The sequence below is a fragment of the Echinops telfairi genome, unplaced genomic scaffold (genome assembly GCF_000313985.2).
Source record: "Echinops telfairi isolate 266 unplaced genomic scaffold, ASM31398v2 ScPeMD7_5;HRSCAF=22, whole genome shotgun sequence".
Taxonomy (NCBI): Eukaryota; Metazoa; Chordata; class Mammalia; order Afrosoricida; family Tenrecidae; genus Echinops; species Echinops telfairi.
Window position 1 is genome coordinate 32,902,455 of NW_022103901.1, and position 23,589 is coordinate 32,926,043.

At 50.7% G+C, this 23,589-nt stretch overlaps 1 protein-coding gene across 1 annotated transcript in view; it reads right to left on the reverse strand.

Moving 5' to 3' along the window:
• The window catches only part of LOC101641939 (CREB binding protein), an 80,676-nt gene that overhangs the window by 32,835 nt on the left and 24,252 nt on the right, over nt 1–23,589 (reverse strand). The window contains exons 3-7 of the mRNA XM_045286042.1: nt 17,418–17,594; nt 9,556–9,796; nt 2,140–2,382; nt 492–594; nt 71–217 (exon numbers count right to left, since the gene is read on the reverse strand). Coding sequence (XP_045141977.1) covers nt 71–217; nt 492–594; nt 2,140–2,382; nt 9,556–9,796; nt 17,418–17,594 — 911 coding nt within the window. The remainder of the gene's footprint in view (nt 1–70; nt 218–491; nt 595–2,139; nt 2,383–9,555; nt 9,797–17,417; nt 17,595–23,589) is intronic.

Below are 23,589 nucleotides of genomic sequence, written 5' to 3' on the forward strand. Positions count from 1 at the left end.
TGTAAAACTGCCACATTGCTTTCAGCCACTGAGTGCCCCCACCACGAGTGACTCCCGGCCAGACACGTACAGTTTATGCACGAGATGGCTGCGCAGGTCCTGTGTGACGTGTTCGTGCCAGCCTTTCCGGACGCCGGTGCTGGAAGGCGGTGCTGCTGTGGGTATGGTGCTGAGGGTCCCCATGTTCCCAGAGTTCGAGCCATCGTTCATCAGTGGGCTAGGGCAGAAAACAGAACCTTGTCCACTTACCGGAACGACTAGAAAGTCAGCTTCCTCTTCCACCAACGTGGACCCACACAGAACCACCCTGGCACCAGTTTCATCTCTCATCCATTCACAATCCTAAGAATGGCATTCTCCAACCCCCACCCTGTTGAAATTGTCATCTGGACCACACATAAAAAGACCAACCAAGCCTTGGGAACTTCCTTGGCCAGTTCTCAAGTGCGACATCACTTCTCTGCATAAGCCAATTGAAACGTGGGTCTTACTTGGTGGTCCCAAGGGACGTTGGAAGACCGGATTCTGAAATCAAGTTTGGTGGCTGCTGATCTGTTGTTATTCCTCCTGCTGGAATGTTCATTGGGTTCGTTCCTTTGAAAAAAATGAAGGGGGTAGGGGGAGAGGCCATTAACCAATTAACAATTTTTTGATACTAGTCAACACACACACACACACACACACACACACCCCTGGTCATCGTCGTCGTCCTCCCCCACCCCCCTACCAGTAAAGTAACTTGGATGCATTGGGCTCCCGGGAGATATGAGCAGATTCAGTGGGGTGGGTTCCTTCCCATCCTCCCCTGGGACCATATCCCATACTTCTATGGAGGCTCACCCCAAACCCACTGCCATCAAGTCGATCCCGACTCATGGTCACCCTGTAGGGCAGATTAGAACTGCTCCCTAAATCTCGGAGGCTGTCAATCTCTGTAGGAGCAGAAAGCCTCACCTATCTTCTGAAGAGTGACTGGTTGGTTCAAACTGCTGACCTTGTGATTAGCAGTTCAATGTCTAACCCACTACGCTACTAGGGCTTTTTGTCTGAGGACAGTGGCTAGCTATGGTCAAGGTCATAAAGGCAGCCTCAAAGGAACAAGGTTCTATGGTTGTCAGACCCTAAACAACTATGTTGACCTGCCACAGGCCTTTATCAACACCTCAGAGAAGAAAATGATCAGAACTAGTAGGAGGGTTTACAAAAACCCGTAAGAGGTCAATGGTCCCGAGGCTTTCCTTTAAAGGAGGACTAAGGTGAGGCTCAGAGTCAGTTAGTGGTCTTACACTACCAATGAGCGGTGGCGCTGGATCTCGGGCCTCCAGGCCAGCCTCTTCCAGAGCACCTTTCCCAAAAAAGCTCATGAGATGGTCCGAGCAATCATTCTGAAGAGTGCAGTGCTCACTTTGCCCTCATTTGGCACCAGTCCTATAATACCACAGGCCTTCCTGGTACCCCATGTCGATGTTTCACAGGACTGAGGTGTGGAGGAAACCATGGAGAGTGCATCGTGCAGAGGTGGCAGATGTGGAGGCGCATGAGCAGTGGCCTCGAGTGCCCGGTGATGGGCTGAGTGAGAAGACACCAGAGCATCTAGAAAGCTCAGATGGGAGGTCTTTGCCGACCTCAGCTTGTTGGGAGCCAGCAGACCAGCTTACTGAATGCTAGCGCCAGGAGCACACAGAGCCTTGGCCCAAGAGCCTCAAGCACCACTGCCCACCAGAGGCAGTGAGGCTGGCTATACACACAGACATGCTGACTCGTCACAAGCTCCTTCTTCACTCGTACTGTCCTCTCGCGTCACACACCTGGGGCTTTTCCTGGAAGCTTGTCATCGTGGCCACTTAAAGGATACCACGCCGCCACTACATCCACTGCTGTCAGGGTACCTCAGGCTCTTAGCTGCCCCACAGGGTTTCTGGCACTGTGAATCTTTACAAGGGGATAGCCTCACCTTTCTCCCACAGAGTGGCTAGTGGGTATGGACTGTCATCAACCTTTCCGTTAGCAAGCAAGCACTTAACCCACTGTGCCACCAGGCACCTGCAACCACCAGGTTAAGAGTCCAGCCCGGCTGTCAGGGAAGCTGGGGGTAGGGGGTAGAGGGGGTGGCAGCAGGGGAGAGAGGACTTCACCTACCCAGAGGATTGATAGGCCTCATTTGCTGGTGAGTCTGCGGCTGTGCTGGCTGCTGGCCGGGCACCGGAGGCTGCAGCTGTGTCTGGGGCTGGTTCATGTAGGGCAGTCCAAGGGCCGCGTAAGCCCGCTGCATGGAGCTGGGGTCGATGGGGTTCGGGTTGCTTAGAGATGTGGCATTCGGCTGGCCCGTGCCAACAGATCCAATGGGGCTTTGAATTCCACTCGCTGGAGACCCCAGGATGGCTACAACAACAGAAAGAAAAACAAAACGTACGTCATAAGGGGGAATATGTCCCGTGAGTGACTTAAAAACCACTGAGGCGCAACTACAGTTATACCCACAGCCTGTCACAGGGCGCCCAGACAAGACTTCTGGGAAAGGGGTTGTGCAGAGCTGTGAGCAGAGAAGCCCACCCTGTTCATCTAGCTTGTCTGGCCCTAGCTGAGGATCACAGGACCTGGGGCATGCCAGGCCTCCATCACAGAAAGCTTCAAGCCTGAAGCCGAGACCCCTCAGCAAAAATGAATACGTATCAGCCTCGAGACTCGTGGAGTCAGTCCGAGGGGAGCAGCCAACATGTCACAATGTCCGGTTTCTGTGCTGTCGTTTTTATTGCACTGTGCTAGGAACGCGCCTCACACAGTCTGCCCCTCTGGGGCGTTAGATCCTTCTGCTACTGGCGACTGAGCTACGGGAAGTGTGTGTCCACACGACAGCATTGCATTTCCTTGGCACCTGCACGTACAAGGACACACCACCCATCAGCACCCTACACTGGCTACAGGGACGCTCCCAGAAATGATCTCAATGCACCGACTGGTCTGGCAGCTCTCATGCTGGCATCTTCGGGTCCACTGCACATGGCTATTAGTGGAACAATGAGGACATTCCCTCTGCTGCCCCAGAAGACAAAGAAAAATTCTAACCCCTGGGCTCCAGAGTTCACTGAGGGTTGACTTCCACTCTATATTGTTGGCCATTTCAAGGTTGACCCATCCACTCACCCTCCATCCAACTCCCCCACTGCCATCATGTGGTGAGTAGTGAACTCCTGGTAGGAGTTTCAAAGCACCCTAATGAGCCTTACTGTGAGGCGGTCCTTCCTAGCTAATTTGTCCGAGCTTCAGGGTCACAACATCATGCCCTATGGTTTCTGGAATGGCTACAGAATGCGTGTTCGTGCATATGCCGTCCTGGGGCCCTTTTCCCCAAACTCAAGGCACCACTAGGTGTAACGGCCATGCTTGCACACACACTCCACCACGAGTGTGACGCTCGCCCGAGCAACTCCAATACTTAGCACGAGAAACAACACCAAACCAAATGGGTTTTAAAAAATTGTGGTAATTACATATTCCACACTATTAACTTTTCTAATAAGGATATTCCGATCTCAAACTCATTAGCGCTCATTAGACACAATTATACCCCAAGCACCTATTATAAATGAAAAGTAATTCCCAAGAGGCAGTTTCTGACAAGTGTGCAGCTGAAATACACCATACATACAGTATCTTGAAAAGTCTTTTCTTCTAGTAGGTAAACTTTAAAGATGTACTGTACTTCTGAAACTGACATCCCGAATTTCCTAATAGAACTATGATGTAAGAGGCCCAGTAGAGGCTGAAGGACAACTTGCTCTGATCGGTCTTGGGAACGGTAGGAGAGATCAGTTTGAAGTTATATTTGAGGTGCAGAGCGATCAAAGAGAGGGGACAAAATGCAGAGCGGGGAAGTGAGGGGATAAAGGAATCACGTAGCCTTGTATTCTGGACAGCGAGCGAGGCACTTACTGAGCATGTCTTCCTAGTTTATTCCATTTCTCTCTGCTCCCCCGCATATGGCACCCATTTGGTCAAAATGCCTCACCTTTAGAGTAAGTGTCATTCCTAAGCCCAAGGCCACTTCTGGAAGCTGTGGGTACAGTCGGTATATTTTGTATTTGCATTCAAAGCATTCATTTTCTAAATGTAAATATAATTTACACACACATTTGATGTGTGTATTATGCACACATAGTGTATTACACATTACTTTAAAGAAAATACACATCTATGAGAAGACCAGCAAATATCTAAAACCTGACATTTCTAAAACTTCTGAAGGAAAACAAATCACAAATGAAAAGGTCCCTGATATTTCAGTGAGGCCAAGTGTGCCCCAAAAGGTGAGAGGAAAGAAAGGAGGGCATCCACTGCGGCGGACAGTGGAGTCCCTATGGAAGGCCCCCAGACTCTGACTTTTGACCAGCTCCTCGGTGACGCTCTCGTGGCGGATCTGCTGACAGTGGCCCTTCTCTAAATCCCCACGGTGCCTGCTGGGGCACTGTGTCTCCACAGGCATGTACCCAGGAGGCATCCAATCAATCGCTCTTACATTCAGTAACCGGGCAAGGCTCTGGGGTTTGGTGTGAGAAAACACCATCTGTGCTCTCAGAATGTAGGGTCAGTGGATGGAGCAGTGGCTTCTCCCAAGTGTAGCGTGGGGGCCATCACAGACAACACTTCTCCCTGTGTCCTCGTGGGGCAGGATCGGCAGGAAGCCACTGCGGTGTCTGACTGCTGAGCTCATGGGAGGAGTTCAGGGGCGTTGTGGTGTGGGTCTACTCTGTTTTGACGCATGGTGACCCTCTGCAAAGCACAGCGAAACACCGTCCAGTCCTGCGCCATCCACACATGGTTATGTCCGATCCCATCATGGCAGCCACCGTGTCAATCCATCTAGTGAAGGGTCTTCCTCTTTTCTGCTGCCCATCTATTTTGTTATTCATGGTGTCCTTTTCCAGGGACTGGTCTCTCCAATAACATGTCTAAAGTATAAGAGACGAAGTCTTGAGAGCCATGTTCCTAAGAAGCATTTTGGCTGTGCTTCTCCCAAAGACAGATTTGTTTGCTTTTTGGGTACTTTTAATGTTCTTTGCCAGAACCATAATTCAAATGCATTGATTCGTTGGTTTTCCTTAGTCAATGTCCAACATTCTCAACTTTCTCTGAAAAGACCATGGCTTAGGTCAGACACACCTTAGTCCTCAAAGTAACATCCTTGCTTTTCAACACCTTAAAGCAAGTCTGTGCAGCAGATTTTCCCAATGCAGGTTGTCTTTTGATCTGATGACTGCTGCTTCCATGAGCACTGACTGTGGATCCAAGCAAGACAAAATCCTTGACAACTTCAATCTTTTCTCCATTTGTCGTGATGTTACCTACTGGTCCAGTTGTGAGGATTCGGGTTTTCTTTACATTAAGTTGTCCTTCACATTGAAGCCTGCAATATGCACCTACTTAAATAACACACAGCCACTTACTAAACTACTGAACAAGGGGGTTGTGCGGTTGTAGTGGCAGCCCGGTATAACTCCAGTGAGATTTACATAAAAACATGGTGACTTGCGTTTTCCACGTGACTGGTGTCCGTTTCTCTCTTTACAAGGCAGAACCTGTTGGGGTCTTCACCATCTCCATTGTTCACACACAACCCAGGCTCTGGGAACACAACCTGGCTAGCCTCTTCTGTGCTGGTGACCTCCCATTTCTGCCATTGGCAGAGCTGAGGGAGCCCCACCCCTTCCCTGCATTACTACTCTCTTCTTTTGGTAGCTAAATTAGGCACCCAGTACCTAATTAACAGTAAACTCAAGCTTCAGAGAGGGCCTGCTCAACCTGAAAGCCTGATGTCCCATTCATTCTCAGTTCAATGGGGCCACTGGGCGAAAAATGGACAGGATACATTTTCAAGTTCTATAAGGGGTGTGTGAACACTGTGTGCAGGAGGCAAAGGAGAGGGCTATGACTCGTTGCTAGTCAGTCATGACTTCCACATCCAAAGAAAGAGCTATGCTTGAATGTCCCTTGTAAGCTGTGTGCGCCAGGCCTCCAGGCCAAGAAACCACCCAGCCAGGGCATAAAAACCCTAAGCATGACCACTCTCTACCCTATCATCACCTGCCATCAGTACTGTACATCCCATGTGTGTAGCTCTGATTTAAGCTCCTTGAAGGAGGAGCCACGTAACCCGGGGTCAGAAGAGCACCAGCACAATTTGCTTTAGGAAATGAGAACTAACGAGAACACCATACAGAGCACTGCCCTCACTCAGGAGGACACACAGCTCCCTGTGGCCAGAGCTCCGTGCTAGAGCCAACAGCGCAGCGCCTCTGTGAGCAGGGCTGCACCTGAGAGACCGTCTCAAATGCTCGTGCCTAGGGCTTTCAAGAGCCTACCAACTCTCCATGATCTTTATCACTTCAATCTTCTCTACCACTGTCTATTATCAAGTCACCCAGATGACACCTTCCTTGTGACTAAGAGCAAACTGTGGTTTACCACTTGAGAGAGCATGCACCAAATCCATTTTCACACTGTTAGGGCTGTCCTGAGGATGTCAGAACAAAAAACCCACAAGCACACCTAAGTTTCTTTTCCTTTTAAAAATTCAAAACCACATAAGCATTTCTTAAAAAAATGAAAGAAATTGCACGCTTGCCGTTGCCGTGGCAATACAGGTGAACCACAATACAGATTCACAACAGAGAGGCCACACCCCACACTAACCGCTCACTGCTGCTCAACAGTCTCTGTTCGTGAACTCCCACTGCAGGGCTCCAAACTACACCAGCGTTTTACCACTTATGACATGTGTTACTGAAATGTGTACCAGCAGATCACAATGATCATGATACATTACTAGCTGCTGCTGTGACTTTTTTTTTAACGTTTTACACTAACTTGGAGGAAACACAAACTGTACCTCATTAGAACAACTGCCCCAAACTTCTGCTTCTGAAAGACCCAGACCCCTAGAACTTTATGCAAGAGATGGCCTGGAAAATTGTGTAGGAATTAAAAAGCCAACTGAATTGATTTAGGAAGCTGACTTTGAAAGGAAACTGAGGATGACTCCTTTTGTGGGTGGGGAGGTAACTGGGCCCACCCCTAACACCCCTCCCCTCTAAGGTCTGGACTGTGGTGGGAGCAAAAGAGACCCTGCATGCTGCCGTGGGTGCCCTGCTCCATGGAGTCCCGAGGAACACTATGTTTCTTGGGGCCTCGCTGCCATTTCCCACAGCGCTGCGCCCGCCCGCCGCCGCCCCCCCCCCCAAACAAAAAGAAAAGCAAGGAGCGAGTCTTCTCCTGGCAGCAGCGGGGTCTTGAGGAAGATGATCGAGAAGAACGAGTGCCATGAGCACCTAACATGCACACAAGTTGGCGGAGGGCTGGTTAGGTAAGACCAAGAACAGGCTTATGCGCAGTGAGTGAGAGTGACAGATTGGGGGCACCTTATAACTGGCCAGTGGGGAGAAGCACCAAGAGCAGAGTTTCCTCTGTGAGAGTAGTACAAAGGGTGCCATGGGAAACAACATCCACGCTCCCTTCAGCATCAGGCAGGGGGCCTCTGACTGACAGGGCCTAAGTGACCCCCTGTGCTAAAGGGCTGCCCAGCTGACTCCAAAGATGTTTCACCAAACAGCAAGCCTTGGTTGGAGGCGGCTAGTCCTGGGGCCGCACCACAGGCAGGAGGAAGGCCTCCCGGGGCTGTCATGGACTGAGACAACCCAGTCTGACGGGCTCGCCTTCACACACACGGTAGGATGAGTGTCCCTGTATATCCTAGAAGATCCTTCTCACGGCAATGGAAACCCGAGGTATCAGATGCTCGATTTACAACTGGCCACAGGGGTGGCACTGGCCTGGGCAATGGTTCCCTTCTGGTGGGCGTGGGTCAGAGTTCAAACAGCTGGCAAATGACAGAATGCCAACAATCGTGGCCACACATTCAAACTCTCAGATACTGGCATTTAGGAAGGGGAGTAGGGAATCTGGGCTTGGTCTCCATGGCTGGCCCCTCTGTGACTACTCCTTGGCTACCACACCAAGTGCCCAGAAATGGGGGACAGTGACCAGAAGTCCGTACCCATTACACCCTTGATGTCCCCAGAGGACAAGTCTGCCTGCCTCAGCTTGACACTGGGTTCCCTGGTCTCTAGCTTGCGTACCTTTGCTGACAACTAGCCTGCCTCCGATACGCGCCCTGTGGCCTCTGGGCAGAGCGGGTTTTCTGGTCTACCCCCAGTGCTCACTTACTTTGTTGGTTTCGCTTGTCACTGGCATTTTTCAAAGGGAGGCAAACAGGACAGTCATGTCGTGTGCAGTTCTTCCAATGAGAGATGATTTGTCGTGAAGATGCACAATGGGCAACTATGACCAGAAAAACAACGAGATGTTATTTTTCCATCCAAATCGTCACACTTCATTATACCTAAATTATAATGCCAGAGTCCATAAGAAAATGGAAACAAGTGTAACTATAACACAGGACAGGCCGGTCTCGACTTACAAATGGGCCATTACCCAAAATGTTTGTAAGTTGATGGTGGAGAATTCCAAACAAAAACTTCCCACAGAAGCAATGTTATGGAGGATGGGTGGTTACGGTTCAGGCCAAAAACAAAAACAAAGCAAAAACCAGTGACCCTGAGATACGGAGCGAGGTCAGGAAAAGGAGAACATGGATATAGTTCTGCCACGTCACTATTTTAAGGTAAAATGCCGAGATTTGTTTAAAGAAGAAAACCAGCAAACAGTGTAGGTGAAGAACTGAGGGCAGAGATGCCGCCGGGCAACCAGGGGCTCAGGGACCTTGGCAGCATGGAAGTGCTTCTGAGGGCGCAGATCCTGGCCACTCCCGCCTTGGTCTTCATCTCAGTCTCATGGTCTAGCCTTGCCCCATTGCTTCCTTGGGGACTCACAAGTGCCACCGAGGGAGAGGGAAGACAGGGAGAGGATTTCCCATGGCTCAGGAGCACGAGGAAGCAAAGACGGAAGGAGGACACTGATGAAAGGAGAGCACAGCGCTTGATCAGAAGGGCCCTCTGGTAGAACCAGGGGGTCTGCTGGAAGACAGGGGATAAAGGAGGCAACAGGATGGCGCCCGGCCTGGGTGGCCCAGCCACCACCACACAGGTGGACAGTCAGCAGGGCGATGCTGCTGTTCTCCTGAGGAGCCTCAAGAGGGAAAGGAAGAGTGCCAGGCGGGGGTTCCGGAGGTCGGAATACAGGAAACAGATGCAAGACAGATGCTCTGTGTCTGCTGGTGTGTCAGTGTGTGTGCGTGCACGTGCGTGTGCGAGCACCCTAAGTGGCCTGCCCAAGAGAAAACTAGGGCCTCGATGTCTGTAGGGAAGACAGTGCTTCGAAGGGACAGAGGGAAGGCGGCGCGAAGAGCACACTCAGGGCACAGCTTCCTCCAGTGTAGCTTCCCACACACTACGAATGCAGCTGCCTCTGCCCTCGGCTGGCAAGGGGCCGTGTAAGGGAGAACTCGAGAAAGGTTCCTGGCTACCCTAGAAGGCTGCCGCCTGTTCACTTACAAGAGATAACCTCTCACCACTAGCAACTCCAGCACTCCATGGCACCCACCTTGACAAGCTTTCCCAGCTTGGCAATGCGTCATGTGGTTCAAGACATTTTTCATGGTCCGGCAATGAGGCAGGGAGCAGGCCCGGACCTCACCATTGGCTTGCTCTCGCCGCTGACACTTGTGGGCGTGGAGCAGGAGAACGAGCTGCTGCTGAATCAGTTTGCGCTTCTCTGGGTCAGCAGTTGGGCCCGTGGCGATCGCTTGTGTTGGTACGATTCCCACTGATGTCTGCATCTGAGACTGAAAGGAATGGGGGTGGGGAGAGAGAGAGAGAGAGAGAGAGAGAGAAAATCAAACTTCCCCAATAAAATCAGAGGTCAAGGTCATGTTCATTCATTGTATTTTCAACCCATGGTTGAGTTGATGGACCTGTGTGATAAATGCTGCTGTGTGATCAGTCTGCCACCCATGGGTGGAGGCCCGTATGCTTCTCTGGAGCCACACTAGTCTCTATGAGACAAAGAAGCATGGCTCACTGAGGCCCACTTGCACATCTTGCCATCGGAGCAAGCAAATGCCTCGTATTCACAGCCACTGTAATCAAAACCCAATTCACACCGCCAACCTGATCGCAGGAAGAGCTGTGCGGAGTGTCTGGCTGACCCACGTGCAACCATTGCTACATCTGCAGCCTTTGGCACTCCCCAGGGGCCAAAGCTGGGTTCCTTCATTTGGTACAGCCTCACTGGCGAGAAGGGCCTGGTTGGACCATTTGCACAGTACAGCAAACACCCCACACAGTCAGGAGAGGCGGAGCCATCCTCCAGACTTCACAATCATGTGGCCAGAAGGGCAGTATGCCTGGCCTGCTTTTACATTGTTCCATCCCAAACTGTTGTTGAGTGGATTCTGACTCAGTGAGCCTACAAGGCAAAGCAGAACTGACAACTGCCCCACCTTTCCCCCTTGGAGCCCCTGGAGGGTACAACCTGCCAGCCAACCTTCCAGTTCACCCAACATTTCATCACCCGCAGAGCTACCAGGAATCCATCGCTGTTCACAGGACTCTTCAAAACACACTTTTCCTTAATACAACCAACTAGACAGCATAGTTGATTCTTAGGTTTTAGGAACGCTTTTCCTGCCAATAAAATGTCCACTTGGATGTCTAGCAATCACAGTTGCAAAGTTTTTTTGATGGGCTGCTGAAAAGACAAAAGTTTGGGGTGCTTTCATCTGCCCCCAAACCATGAGCCCGACTCAGGCCCCCTTTCCACTGAGAAAAAAGCACCAAAATGAAGATGTGAACCAGGGCCTTTTAAGACTTGAAAATACCAGCAAGGTGTTCTTTGGAGAAACTTAAACTGAGGAGACTCATGAAAGGAGAGGCACGTGATGGTCCTCGCAGGCAGCAATGCAAACAGAGTCCCCGGAGTTAAAGCTTCTGGATGATGCTACTGCCCCTCAAAGGACGACAGCCAGTTGTGTTTATTTTCAGGAATCAACACTACCTATTTGTCATTGGGTAGGAAAGAAACGATGACACCGTTTCTCACAGAATCAGAGTTCGTTTTTCACATAGTTGTACTTGTCAGTCCTCACACTCAGAGAGCTTGCCCTGCTCCTCGGGGTCTGGCTCCCGGGAGCAGGTCTGGAGCAGGGCAGCTCCACTTCGGAGGGAGCTCTCAAGGACAATGCATTGTTCACACGTCTGCTTCCTGCTTCCCCCTGGCAATAAACATAACATGTGAACATGTAACAAATGTGAAAAGCAATACATCTATTGAGAAGATAAACCCCACCAGCTGGGATCCAGTAGCCAGCAGTACTAAAGATGAAAAAGCAAGGGCATGTTCTCTTTCCAGCATGGACACACACACAAGCCACAGCCTATATGGTCTCTTGGCTGACAGTGTACTTTACTGGCATTGCTGGTTTGAATGTCCACTGAGCTCATCTTCCATTGCTGGGCATTTAAATGATCCATTTGGTTGTTGTTGTTGTCATACTCATTACTGGGGTTTTAAACGAATTTTAGGAAATCGTTCTTGTTCTTGGTGGCTGAATCCTCACATGTGGGGAAGGTGGGTCAAAAGAATCAAATCATACTTAAAGCTCTTGCACAGGAGGGGCTTCAAGAAATCCATAGAAGGAATGCCATCATTTTACTTCCATCTTTTCATGAATTTCTGGGAAGTTGTCAGATTCTTCTCCAGGAAGGTATAGCCCTTCCCACCAAGGGAAGGCACCTTTGCTTTCCCTGCCCCTCTGTCGGCGTTCAGGAGTGCTGGGTGCCGGCCACTGCCCCCGAGAGATGGGAAGAAAATACAAACCACTGTATTTAGGAGCATTTCAATTACAGTAGGGACCCGAGAGGAAAAGAAACCCCGTCTCACAAAATTATCATTTTAAATCATGCTAATCGAGGAGTTGAAATGGCATGTTTTCCCATTGGTCCCAAGCTCTCTTAGAGCTGACTTCCTCAAATCAGAAGCCAATGAGGAGCCACCCTCGAGACTGATTTGTCCATTCTGTGAAGGTCTTCATCTGCTGTCCCCTAGTTCCAGTCATACCGATGTGCTGAAGAACCAGGCCAGTTGTGCATGCCATTGACTGGCCTCCTCCCCATTTCTTAGAATATGGAAAAGCTGTGTGCACAAGAATAAAATAAACCACGCTGAAATTGGGTAGAAGGCCTCTCCTGACAATGACAGTACAAGCAGGTGATTGGTAAGTGACCAAGTGAACTCGTTTTTCCTCAGCTGGGGTGTTGTTGACAGGATCCCTGGCAGCAGGATGAACCTGCACTAGGTAGGAACACGCGAAACCTGGTCTAAGGTGTGTGTCCACCTGAGGGCAGAGGCAGTGCAGTGAGATGGAGCGAGCCTGCAGCATGGTCTGCAGGGGTCTCAAAGGCAAAGGGAGCGAGGGATGTGACTAGGCAGCAGCAAAATGGCACCAAGACAAAGCTTCTGTCCTCTAATCTGGTCTTCCTTGAGGCAGCCGTGGAGGTCAGGATGGTCCAGTCGAGCCTGGCCCCAGTTCTCAACTCACAGAAATCATAACAGCTAGGAAGGCTATGTGCCAACCCTTTTACGGTTAAAGTTGTCCCATAGGTGTTTGAATGCTTTACTACGCCTACTCTTTTTATTTAGGACCGAAAAGATGTCTTACTAGAACACTTATGGAAGTATAAAAAAATCAGAATCATCATGAAAACGTGAAAATAAAAGTGTGCCAGTGGCCCAGGGAAATGAAGGTGAATGCTTCTGAAACATGCAGGTGGTTGTGGGCCCTGGTCAAACCTGCAGAGCCAGCAGCACCTTTGAATAACATACCCCCTTCAGGGTCTGGGCTGTTACGGTTTCAGAAGCCTCTAGGGGTGCTTGATCATTTTTAACTTTCTACTTTTCTCCAATTTCTTGATGCGTACACGTGTGCACTTTTGTTCAGAGACCGAAACAAAACATGCAAGAGAAAGCAGTCTCCTAAGACTCTGATGCAGGATGGTGGGTTTAGAAAGCAAGAGCGAGAGGGGTCTGAGGACACACGGCACGAGGAGGAGGCCACCAGGCACAAGCTGGAAGGCCAACATCAAGCGAAGAAACACAGGACCCACCCGCTGCCATCGAGTTGAGTCAATTCCAACTCACAGTGAGCCTGGTGGACAGAAGTGCTTCTAGGGTTGCTGAGGCTGTCCATCTTGACGGGAGCAGGCAGCTTCGTCCTTCTCCTTCTGCGTGGCTGGTAGGTTCAAACTGATGTCTAACAAAGAACCCACGATGCCACCAAACACATAAGGCAACACCTATCGCCACTGAGTCTTACCTGTCCCCTTCCTTATCCTCGGCTGGTTGCTATCTCCTCTCACGCCCATCAAGCCAGGTGGCAGGCTCAGGGCAATGCTTACCTGCCCACCTGACGAGCTTGCCCCAGGAAAAAGCAGGCTCAATGCAGGGTGGCCACCAACATTCAACCTGTAAGGCACATAGTAAGTGTACAGCGCAATGAAATGCAACTACGAGAACTCTGGGATCTGAGGCCCTCTTGTTCGTGTCTGCAGCACCGTGGTGTTGTACCAAAGGCTCTGAGCGCCGAGCCCAAGCCCGAGTTCCAATCTGCCTTTTATTCCAGTCCAAGGACAAAACAGGCCATGTGTGCCTCAGACTCTGAGAGCAGCCAGGGGACTGACCTCTTGATCGAGGCTCCCCTCTCCCTCTTCTGCCCCAGGCTACCTAGGAGAGGGTGTGCGTGGTGCTCGGGGCACAAACAAGTCTTCCCTCAGGGCTCTGCCATGAGTGAGTACATGAAGAAACCCAAGAGGTGGAAGGCACCGACAAACTCCCACAGTCCTGGTGACGGGCCCAGCTCGACTGCGGGTGGAAGCCGAGTTTGAAGGGTGCTGATGGTATCGGGCCCATTCACAAGTGAGAATCACCAACTTGCTAAAAACCTGTTGAAGATTATTCTTCAACTACAGCGTCAATGTTTATAAACATACTGTTTAAGAATATTTGACATGCTGGCAAATCAATTGACAAATAGATTTGTGGGGAACATTGTTGTTATGGATAGATGCAGCTGGATTGGTTCTGGGTTACGGGCCGATGCACCCTGCGCTGTCCTCATAATGTTTGAGCCCACTGTAGCTGCCATGGTCAATTCATCTTCTTGGGGGGCTGAAACGAAGTCTCACCATCCTGACTTCTACGAGCATTCTGGTTGTACTCTGTCCAAGGCAGGCTTGTTTGTTCTCTGGCAGCTCAGGGTACTTCCAATATTTTTCTCCCACAGTGTAATTCAAAGACAGCAATTCTTCTTGGGTTTCCCTTATTCCCTGTCCAGCTCTCCCCTGCATGTGAGAGGACTGAGAACCCTTGGGTTAGGGTCAGATGTACCTTTACCCACAAGGGGTCATTCCACATGATAACGAAAAAGGCAGAAAGTCGTTAGGGTGACTGGGGCTGTGGGGAAAAGGAGGCAGTTTCAACTAGTTATCTCAGTGCTCGCTGTGATGATGCTTACCCAGGTCCACTGAATGTGCTGCCTACAGGCTTCTTGCAAGAGTCACATCACATCAATATTATACTGCTTCCCTCCTGATATTTATTATCCCCAAGAAGATGGGAAGAACGTAGACAGTGAAGGAATTTATACAACAACTACTACTACTGAGAAGTGAAGACTAGAGAGCATGTCGGAGGCGCCCAACAAGGGAGGGGGGCAGCACATGCCAACTCCTACAGAACCCCAGCACCCCAGCGGTCTATCCATCGCTGTGCTGACGCAGAGGGAGAGTGGGCAGCCAGCCCTTCTCAAATTCTACTTGAAAAGCGAGGGGTCCAGTGTGGTACTGTTGGGGGAGGGACACCGGCTTCCCTGAGCCCAAGCTCGACAGTGCCAAGTCCTCAAGGGGCCACGAGACAAATCACGTCCACAAACTTCCAAGAGGACAACCATCTCCACGGGTGGCTCCCCACTACCCCCTGTACCCTGGCATCACACCAGGGGGGCTTGTCAACAACAAACTCCAGTTGGGAGGAGAGGGGAATGAGAGGGTGGGAGAATGCAACCAAAATCTGCCTGGGAACTGGCCTGAAGTCACTACGGGAAATGACCGTGCCTTGGAGTCGACTCTGACCCAGCAACTCTACATATGGTTTCTGAGGCTGGAAATCTTTATGGGAGCAGACAGCCTCATCTTTCTCCTATAAAGAGAATTGGTGGGTTTGAACTGCTGATCTTATGGTTCAATGCTTACCCAACCCAAACTGGGGAAAGAAAAAAAAGGGCAACAAATAATACCTCAAACACCTCGCCCCCTGCCTGCCACCCCCACACTGTCATTGAGTTGTAGCAGACTCATATAATAACCCTACAGGGCAGATTAGAACAAATCCTTGGGGTTTCCAAGGCTATATATATATATATATATATGTACAGGAGCAGAAACCCTCGATCTTCCTCCTGATGAGGGGCAGGTGGTTTTGAGTCAACAACCCTAAGATCAGTCGCAGAAAGCCTAACCTGTTGCACCACTAGGGCGCCATGAAAACACTCACCCCCTCACTTCCAATCGAGTTGATTCTGGCTCATAGCAACGCTAGCAGTAGAACTGCTCCTGTGGGATTCTAACACTTTAACTCTTTACAGGAGCAGAGTGGCTGGTGGCGTAGTTAACAGCTCAGTGTGGAACTCACCAGGGCTTTCTTTGAAAACAATAATGGTCACAAAACCACGACTCCTCCTCTCTCCCACTCAAGCCTTTGATCCACCATCAGGAGGGCTGATCTGAGGTCCAGGAAGCCCCTACCAATAGCCTACGGCCTGGCCTCACCCAAAGTCGCTATCCCAGGACACCCATCCCAATAGCGCAGTAGCCACGTTTGCCTCCCCTGTAGAGACTTGGGCCAGCCTCCCCATAACACTCTGGCCTTGAGTGACACATGGCGGCAGCTCTTGCTGTTACAACAGGGAGGTCTCCCCCAGGCAGGTCTTCACTGTTTCTCAGTAACATTCGCATCATACTCAAGGCCAGTCCGGACCCCACTCACTCATATTGCAGAAGTGCATCCCCAAAGTCCTCAGTGACCTAACAGACAAGTCCAGACTGACTTGACCCCCTTAGCTGGTGGGTGCAAGGGTCGTGGGGGCAGAAGACAGAAGGATTAACATAAGAACTCACTGTGAGTGATTACTGGAGCTCAGCACCCACCCCCACCCCCCATCTAACAGCTTCCTTTCCCTTTGTGCAGACCCCACTCCAGTCCCCATAACACCGACCTAACCTAATCTAGCCACACCTCCCCATCCCCTACCAAGCCTACAAACCAAACTCACAGCGACCCTACAGGGCAGAGTGGCATTGCCCCACAGTGTTTCCAAGGCTGTGAATCTTTACATGTCAACTGCCTCACCTTTCTCTTTCAGAACAGCTGGTGGGTTCAAACCACCAATCTCTGGGTTAACACCCAAGTGTTTTACACACTGGGCCCCCAGGGCCCCTTCCTCTGCCAACAGAGCTTAAATAAATCCCAAATCCTTAGGCCTGTGTCACATTCTACGTGACATCATCTTTGTCACCTGCAGTAATGCAGTTCATGAATGAGCCCTGAGATGTGAGAATCCTTTTGGCCAGCGGTTCTCAACCTGTGGGTCACAACCCCTTTGGGGGTTGAACGACCCTTTCACAGAGGTCACCCAATTCATAATAGTAGCAAAATGACAGTGAAGTAGCAACAACAATAATTTTATGGCTGGGGGTCACCACAACATGAGGAACTGTATTAAAGGGTCACAGCATTAGGAAGGTTGAGAACCACTGCTGTTGGCTTTGGGGAAGTGACAAGATGGGGGGAAAAGTGATTCTTGAAATTGCATAATATATTAAAATAAACAAAGTAAAAAAAGAAATTGTGCAATATAATAAAATGAAACAAAATTTTGTGATGAAGCTGAACTCTTCATCAAGGAAAAGAAAGACAAGTGAATTGGCCAAAGCTAGAGTTGCAGTAGGGCTGGCCTAGAGATGCGCACTCCTCCCTCCTAGACACTGTGCTGGGGACACACGTCCTCCAGGACAGGGGTGGCTCACGGTAGGGGTGCACTCTGCACAAAGCCTCTTGGACAGGGGTGGAGGTGGGGTGGGGTGCTGTAAACAGGACACACAGCGTTCTCTGTACCACTGGCTGAGCCCTCTAGTAGTCTCAGGGACCTTCAAAATGAAATGACAAAAACCTATCTTTTCTGAACAGGTCCCTGGGCTTTCTCCCACGTTTCCAAAGTGCTTGCTGCCAGAGGCATGGTGGCTGGGGAAGGCTGGCTCCCCAGCGCCTTCAGTGGCTCCTGAACAGCTTCAGCACACGAGGAGGCAGGACCCACGCACCCAAGCCCCCCAACACCAAGGGCCACGGCGACTCACCATGTTTGGCACGTTGGTGACTGAAGCATTCTTGATGTCCGTGGGGAAAGGAGGCAGGCTGTTGACCAGGCTCTGCTTGCTGGACAGCTGGGGGTTCACACCGGCAGCGCCCATCTGCTGCCCACCTGCTTGACTGAAGGGCTGTCCAAAGGGACTTGTGTTGCTCGTCATTCCCATCTGAAACAAGAGGAGGGGGACATTAGCCTCCACGATGAGACCAGACGGAATGCAGAGAAGAAGGGGCCTCAGGCAGGTGAGCTCTGGGAGGACAGCGATGAGAACAGCCCGCCCCCAAAGGGCAAGCAGCTGGCCCGTCCCTGTGGTCCTCATCTCCACACCAGCAGTGTGACCCACAAGGAGAGGAGGTGAGAAGAGAATAACTGTCTGGAGAATAATTGTCTCGCACAGGAGCCTCTCCAGCTCAAGACTGAACTGCAGGTGACAGGTTGCTCTCACATTTCCAGGTGAGCCTATCTGGTCAGTCCCTCTTCCTGTGCTCACCCAGTCTTCCAGGGGCACGTGGAAGGATTCTGCTGGAAATTTTGCTTTCCACCTTTTCCTCTCTGCCACCAAGAATGGACACTGTCTCCACTGTCCCTCGAACTTGTCAACTTTGCTAAGTGTGCTCCCCTCTTCCTGCCGCCCCCACCCCCACCCCCAGCAAGGCTCCTGGTCACAAGGGCCCCCAGAGCCAGGCGAGCCTGAGGGCAAGCTGTCACCTGCCCACCATAGACTGAGGACGAGTCTTTCACATGGAGAGACATCTAGGGCTGAGGATTTCTGCCCTGGTCAAGTGCTCCCTGGCCCAGGCCAGTCCGCATACCTTCACACGAGTGCTAAAGATCAGTTCACTAGATCAAGATGTCTAAAGACCCCCAACGACCATAACCCTGACACTGTTGCTGCTGCTGCCTGACAGTCACTGGATTGTAACTTGAGGGTGACTTGGTTTGCGGCTGATAGAACTAAAGCAGAAAAGAGCAACATCACGTATACAACAGGGAACAAATCTAAGTCTACCTACACAGACACTTGGCCTCACCCAATGAGCCCATAAGCGCAAAAATCCCCCTTTCACTTTTACCTTCCTAACGGAGTCCTTCTGAGCATAACTGAAATTCCATCCAGAAAACAGGAGCAGTTAACCGCAGTGATACCCAGATCCAAATCTGTTGCCTTCAAGTCAGTTCAGACTCCAGCAGCTCTCTAAGGCTGAGCAGCACTGCCCCATGGGATTTCAAGCCACCACACTTATGCAAGTCAGCTGCCAATTTTCTACTCTGTGGGAGGCTGCTGATAGGCCTGAACCTCTGACCTCCGGGTTAGCAGCCCAACGCATCACCCAACACAGCACTGGTCCTCTATGGGGTTTTGGGGTGGGAAATGTGGCTTCTGCCACAGAGCCCTTCAATGCTGCATCAGACATGCGTCAAGAGACAGGACCTGGGTGAACCATGCAAGGCTGCTGGAAGCTGCTCTGGTGAGCAGTTCGGCCAGTGCACACGGGCTAGCAAGGGGGTGGGTGGCCAGCCTCAGCATCCTTTGCAGATAGACTCACCACCAGGTAGCCCCTCTATACCAGGGGTGAAGGGCCAGGCACTGCTTGGGAGCCCTGATGGGGATGTCACCCAAAATCAAGCGCAAGAGTCTCTGTCCCCTGAGGGCCAAGAATCCTGTGATGAAGGGGACCCACCACCACCTCATACCATCCTACACCTGTAGCCTCCCGTCCCAAGGTGCCAACCACTCGGTTAAGATGCCAGATAACCACCATCGTCCCAAGTGAACTGCAGTTGAATCTCATCCTCACAAAACAGCCATGAGAGGGTCTGAGCATAATACTCACCATCATAGCTAAAAGCAGTCTGGGGACACGCCACCTTATCTGCAGGGACTGTGTGTAACAGGGGAATAAGGGGGCTTGATGGGCCTGACCAGAGCACCCACAGGCGGGTAGCTACAGCTCCCAGTGCACGCAGAGTCGCCCAAGCCACCTAAGGCGCTGTATGTGCAAGAGACACTGGCTTTGATGTGGCTTCAATGAGACCAGTAGACACTTGTTCTCTCAACACTCAGTTCCTTAGCAGCTTCCCCAGGGGCCTCTCGAGGGTGGTGGTACCCGTGTCACCTCCCCCAGGGAACCCCTCCGTACCAGACCACACAGCGTCCTGAGTAATGTTCTTTTTCCATTTTCAACATCAAACAGTATGTGGTAAATACAAACTACAAAAATGTAGTAGTTCTGAAATGACGTGACCACTAACCAAGCTGTTCTGCAAAAGCCTTCTACGCTGAATTACATGATTAGTTACAGTGACTTGCTAAAACCTTTTAAAGATTTTTTTCCCTCCTCCTTTCTTTAATTAATATTTCAGCCCCCCCTCCCCCAACCAAAAAAGGTTTTTGGTATCAGTTCACAAGTACTACTTATACCACAGTATCGTAGAAAACACCAGAAAATTTGACAAAATCAGTGACTATGAAAAACCCCAGCAGCCATGGCGCCAAAGGCGTGTGCACACAGATGAAGCCAGGGGGCCTGCGGTGCCACTGTCACCTGACCATCATCAGGTAGTAATGACAGCTCTCACCAGACAGCATCTTCAGACTCTCCAAGCCCACCACCACCAAGTCGATTCTGACTCATGGAGACAGATCCTAGAGGGCAGAGCAGAAAGCCCTGTCTTTCTCATTTGGAGTGGCTGGTAGGTTTGAACTGCTGACTTCAAGGCTAGTACCCTAAGGCGTAAGCCACCAGGGCCCCAGAGCTGCTCTAAGCACATGAAGAGGTCCAAAATCAGCAGAGGGTTTTGGCTTTCGTGTGTACACTGATATCTGAGCTGGGCTTTCAGAAAAATGTTTTTATTATTATGACTACACAGGAATATGCTTTTATTAAAAGACAATTCATTTTGCAGACAGTCATTTTGATGTCGCCCTCTCTGACAGTTTCACCACCACTCACCCACCCCTGTGACACCAATGAGTTTCCTGCCCACCTTCATGTTTTCTTGCTTGGAACCTCAGCATGCAGCAAGGAAGCCTGCCCTGGGAGCGCAGTACCAGCCACAGCCAGCCAGTGGGGCATGGAAACAGGGTACACGCATTAGAATCTTCCTAAGGAAGGGCCTTGGCTACAACCTGTCACTGAGCATGAAAGCTCATGACCACCAAATCAGTGAGGCCCTCCCTGCTTCCCATCAAGTAGATTCTAATGCATAACAGTCCTATAGGCTATACAGGTTTCTGAAACAGCACCTCTTTACGAGAGCAGCTAACGTCATCTTTCTCCTGCACAGCAGTTGTTAGGTTTGAAATACAGCGCTTATGGCTAGCAGCCCACTGTCACAAAGACCAAAGGTTGGCAAATGTGGGCCAAATATGACCCACCACCTGTTTCTGTAAATGAGGTTGTACTGGAAAACAGCCATACCTAAGTGAGCCTTCACTCAGCAATTTTACCTGTCCAAGTGTTGGCTCTTTCACCAACTAGCAACTTCATAGTGGGGAGTAAACAAATCGATAGAGGTGCACTTAAACTAGCCAACACGGAGAAAGGTGGCCGCTAGCACAGTGGAGTCCCTGAGGGTACAAGTGGTTTACAGGCTGGCTGCTTACCACAAAGCTGGAAGCAGCCACGAAGAAAGGCCTGGTGGTCCACTTCTGAAAAACCAGCCATCCAAAGCCTTAGAGAAGACAATTTTCTGACTCCTCGGCAGTGGTTTTGCTTTGTTTCTCCTTAATGATACAAAGATGGGTTCTGGGAGAGACTTACTAGGTGTATCATTTCTCTCATCATGAGGCTTGGGGTAATAATAAATGAGCATTTGCAGAGAAGACGTGAGGGTGGTGCGTGGTGCAAATCTGCAGGATGATATGGTGAGGTTGACTGCCGTTATGGTCACCTGCATCTGATCAAAAGACTATGTTTCCAAACAAACCAATGCAAAAACAAAAAACCTTGACACCCAAAATTGTGCGCTGCTTTGTGGTGAAAAATAGTTAGCCCACTTATTTCCAGGGTCTTAGTAAATCAGAAGTTTCCCTGGTAGTATGATGGGCTACAAACTGAACTCCTAACCACAAAGTCAGCAGTTTGAGACCACCAGTTGCTCAGAGGGAGAAGGATAAGGCTGTTTACGCCCCCAAAGAGCTGCAGTCTCAGAAACCCACTAGGGCCATTCTACTCTGTCCTATTGGGTCACTATGAGTTGGAATTGACTCGATGAGAGTGAGTTTCCTTTTGAGTAATTCACAGCACGGCCAGTTCTCCTCTGGATTATTACCCAGCTCTGACAGTAACAGGCTCAGAAGGGCCATTTCACATTTAGAATCTATCATAACCAACAGAGAGACATTGCTGTATTGTTAGGTGCTGTCCAGTCCATTCCGACTCACCTGCACCACAGAAGGAGCCACTGCCCAGACCCGCAACACCATGATCTTGTTTGGGCCCCTTGTTAGAGCTACTGCCTCAAGCCCTAATAAGATGCATGCGATCAAAGCACTAAAACCCAATCTTCCAGTGTTGAAATGTACATCAAATCAGAGGAGACACACACAAGGAAAAACATGCCCCCAAAGACGACTGTGGCAGCTCCTCTGCCCAGGAGCCGGCCCAACAGTGTGGCCAGGACTTCATATGGGGCTCCCACTTTACTTGACCCCTGCCTGCCAAGCAGACATGCAGCACTTTTCCACGTCCATCGGTCCAAGTCAAGCCAGAAAGTACCATGTAGAGTGTAAACGGCACACGTGTGTGCGCCAAGGGCAGTGGATCTGCTAGATACCTCAGGGCCTGAGGCTGGCCCTTCTTTGCACAGACAACCAAAGCAGAGCTAGCCCAGACAGCGGCCACTTCGTGTGTAAAGCCGAGAGCAGTTTCTTTTGGCAATGGCCCACTGCTGGCAGGGAGCCAAGGAAAGCCGTTTTCATGGAAAGACATAGCTGCATTCAGTTGTCTGCAATCACCCGCTTGCTCTTGGACGCTGTCCAGCCCCTCAACTTGGCACATACGGAGCCCAGAGGATTGCCCAGCTTACCGCAAGGCCGCTGACAGAGTGGTAGCCACCGGCGCACACCTGGAGACAGCACTGGGGCAGCCTGAACCCCTGCGTGCCCTCCATGGTGACCCTAAGCACACCCCTGCACCAGGAAAACCTAGCCGAGGTAAGTGAAAAGTCCTTAGCAATCCTTGTGCTATTTCATTTGGATGACATGTCTATCAAGAAGTGGTGACCAGAATGTGAGTTGAAGAGAATGTGATAGGCAAAGAGACATTGGACATTGGTCTCAGGACAGGAGCCCATGTCCCTGGCCAAAGCTGTTAGTGATGGAACACCACTGGCCTGCCCCGAGAAGGGTCATTGCCAGCGTGTAAGCCTCCAGGGTGCTCCTGCTCATCTGCACTACATGGCTACCACAAAAGCAGGCAGTGCTGGAGGGAACCCCGCACAGCCCCTAAACTGTCAATGGGATAAACTGTGCTCCCTGGAAGCCTGGAGCTCCACATCTAGTAAACAAGCTTAGACATTCCCTCTGACCTGAAAATGCAGCATTTTGGGGGGCTTCAAACCCTCTTGGGAGACACAGCCTCTCTGGGGATCCAACCACCTAGGTTTGAGACACATGGGGAACAGGGACCTCACCACCACAAAGTCAATGGTGACAACGCCCCCCACCACCATTCCCTACACATTCTACAGCTCTGTGTTTGACAAACAGCAGGGCGACTCCAAGGCAACATGGAAGAGGGGGGGCAATGATGGAGTCAGCTTCCCCTAAGTTCCCACATCTGATGATCTTTATGGAAGCCAGAGGAGCCTCAGAAGAAAGCCTGGCAATCACTTTTTGATAAACCAGCCGCCAAAAACCCTGTGGCATGCAGCTCTCCTCAGATACACACAGGGTCGCCACGAGTCAGAACCCGATGGATGATAGCTAGTTCTTTTAAAAAATGTACCATTTAGAAAAGCTAGCTATCACAGAGCTTGGGCCCTCATTATTTCACAAATGGTTGAGCTACAAAGTTGTCAGCCCCAGGGGTGGTGGTGGTGGTGGTGATGGTGATGGTGATGGTGTGTGTGTGTGTGTGTGTGTGTGTGTGTACACCTTGGCCCAATGGGTTCATGGCCTCACCTGCAGAAGACGGCTGGAGTGGATACGGCCAGGT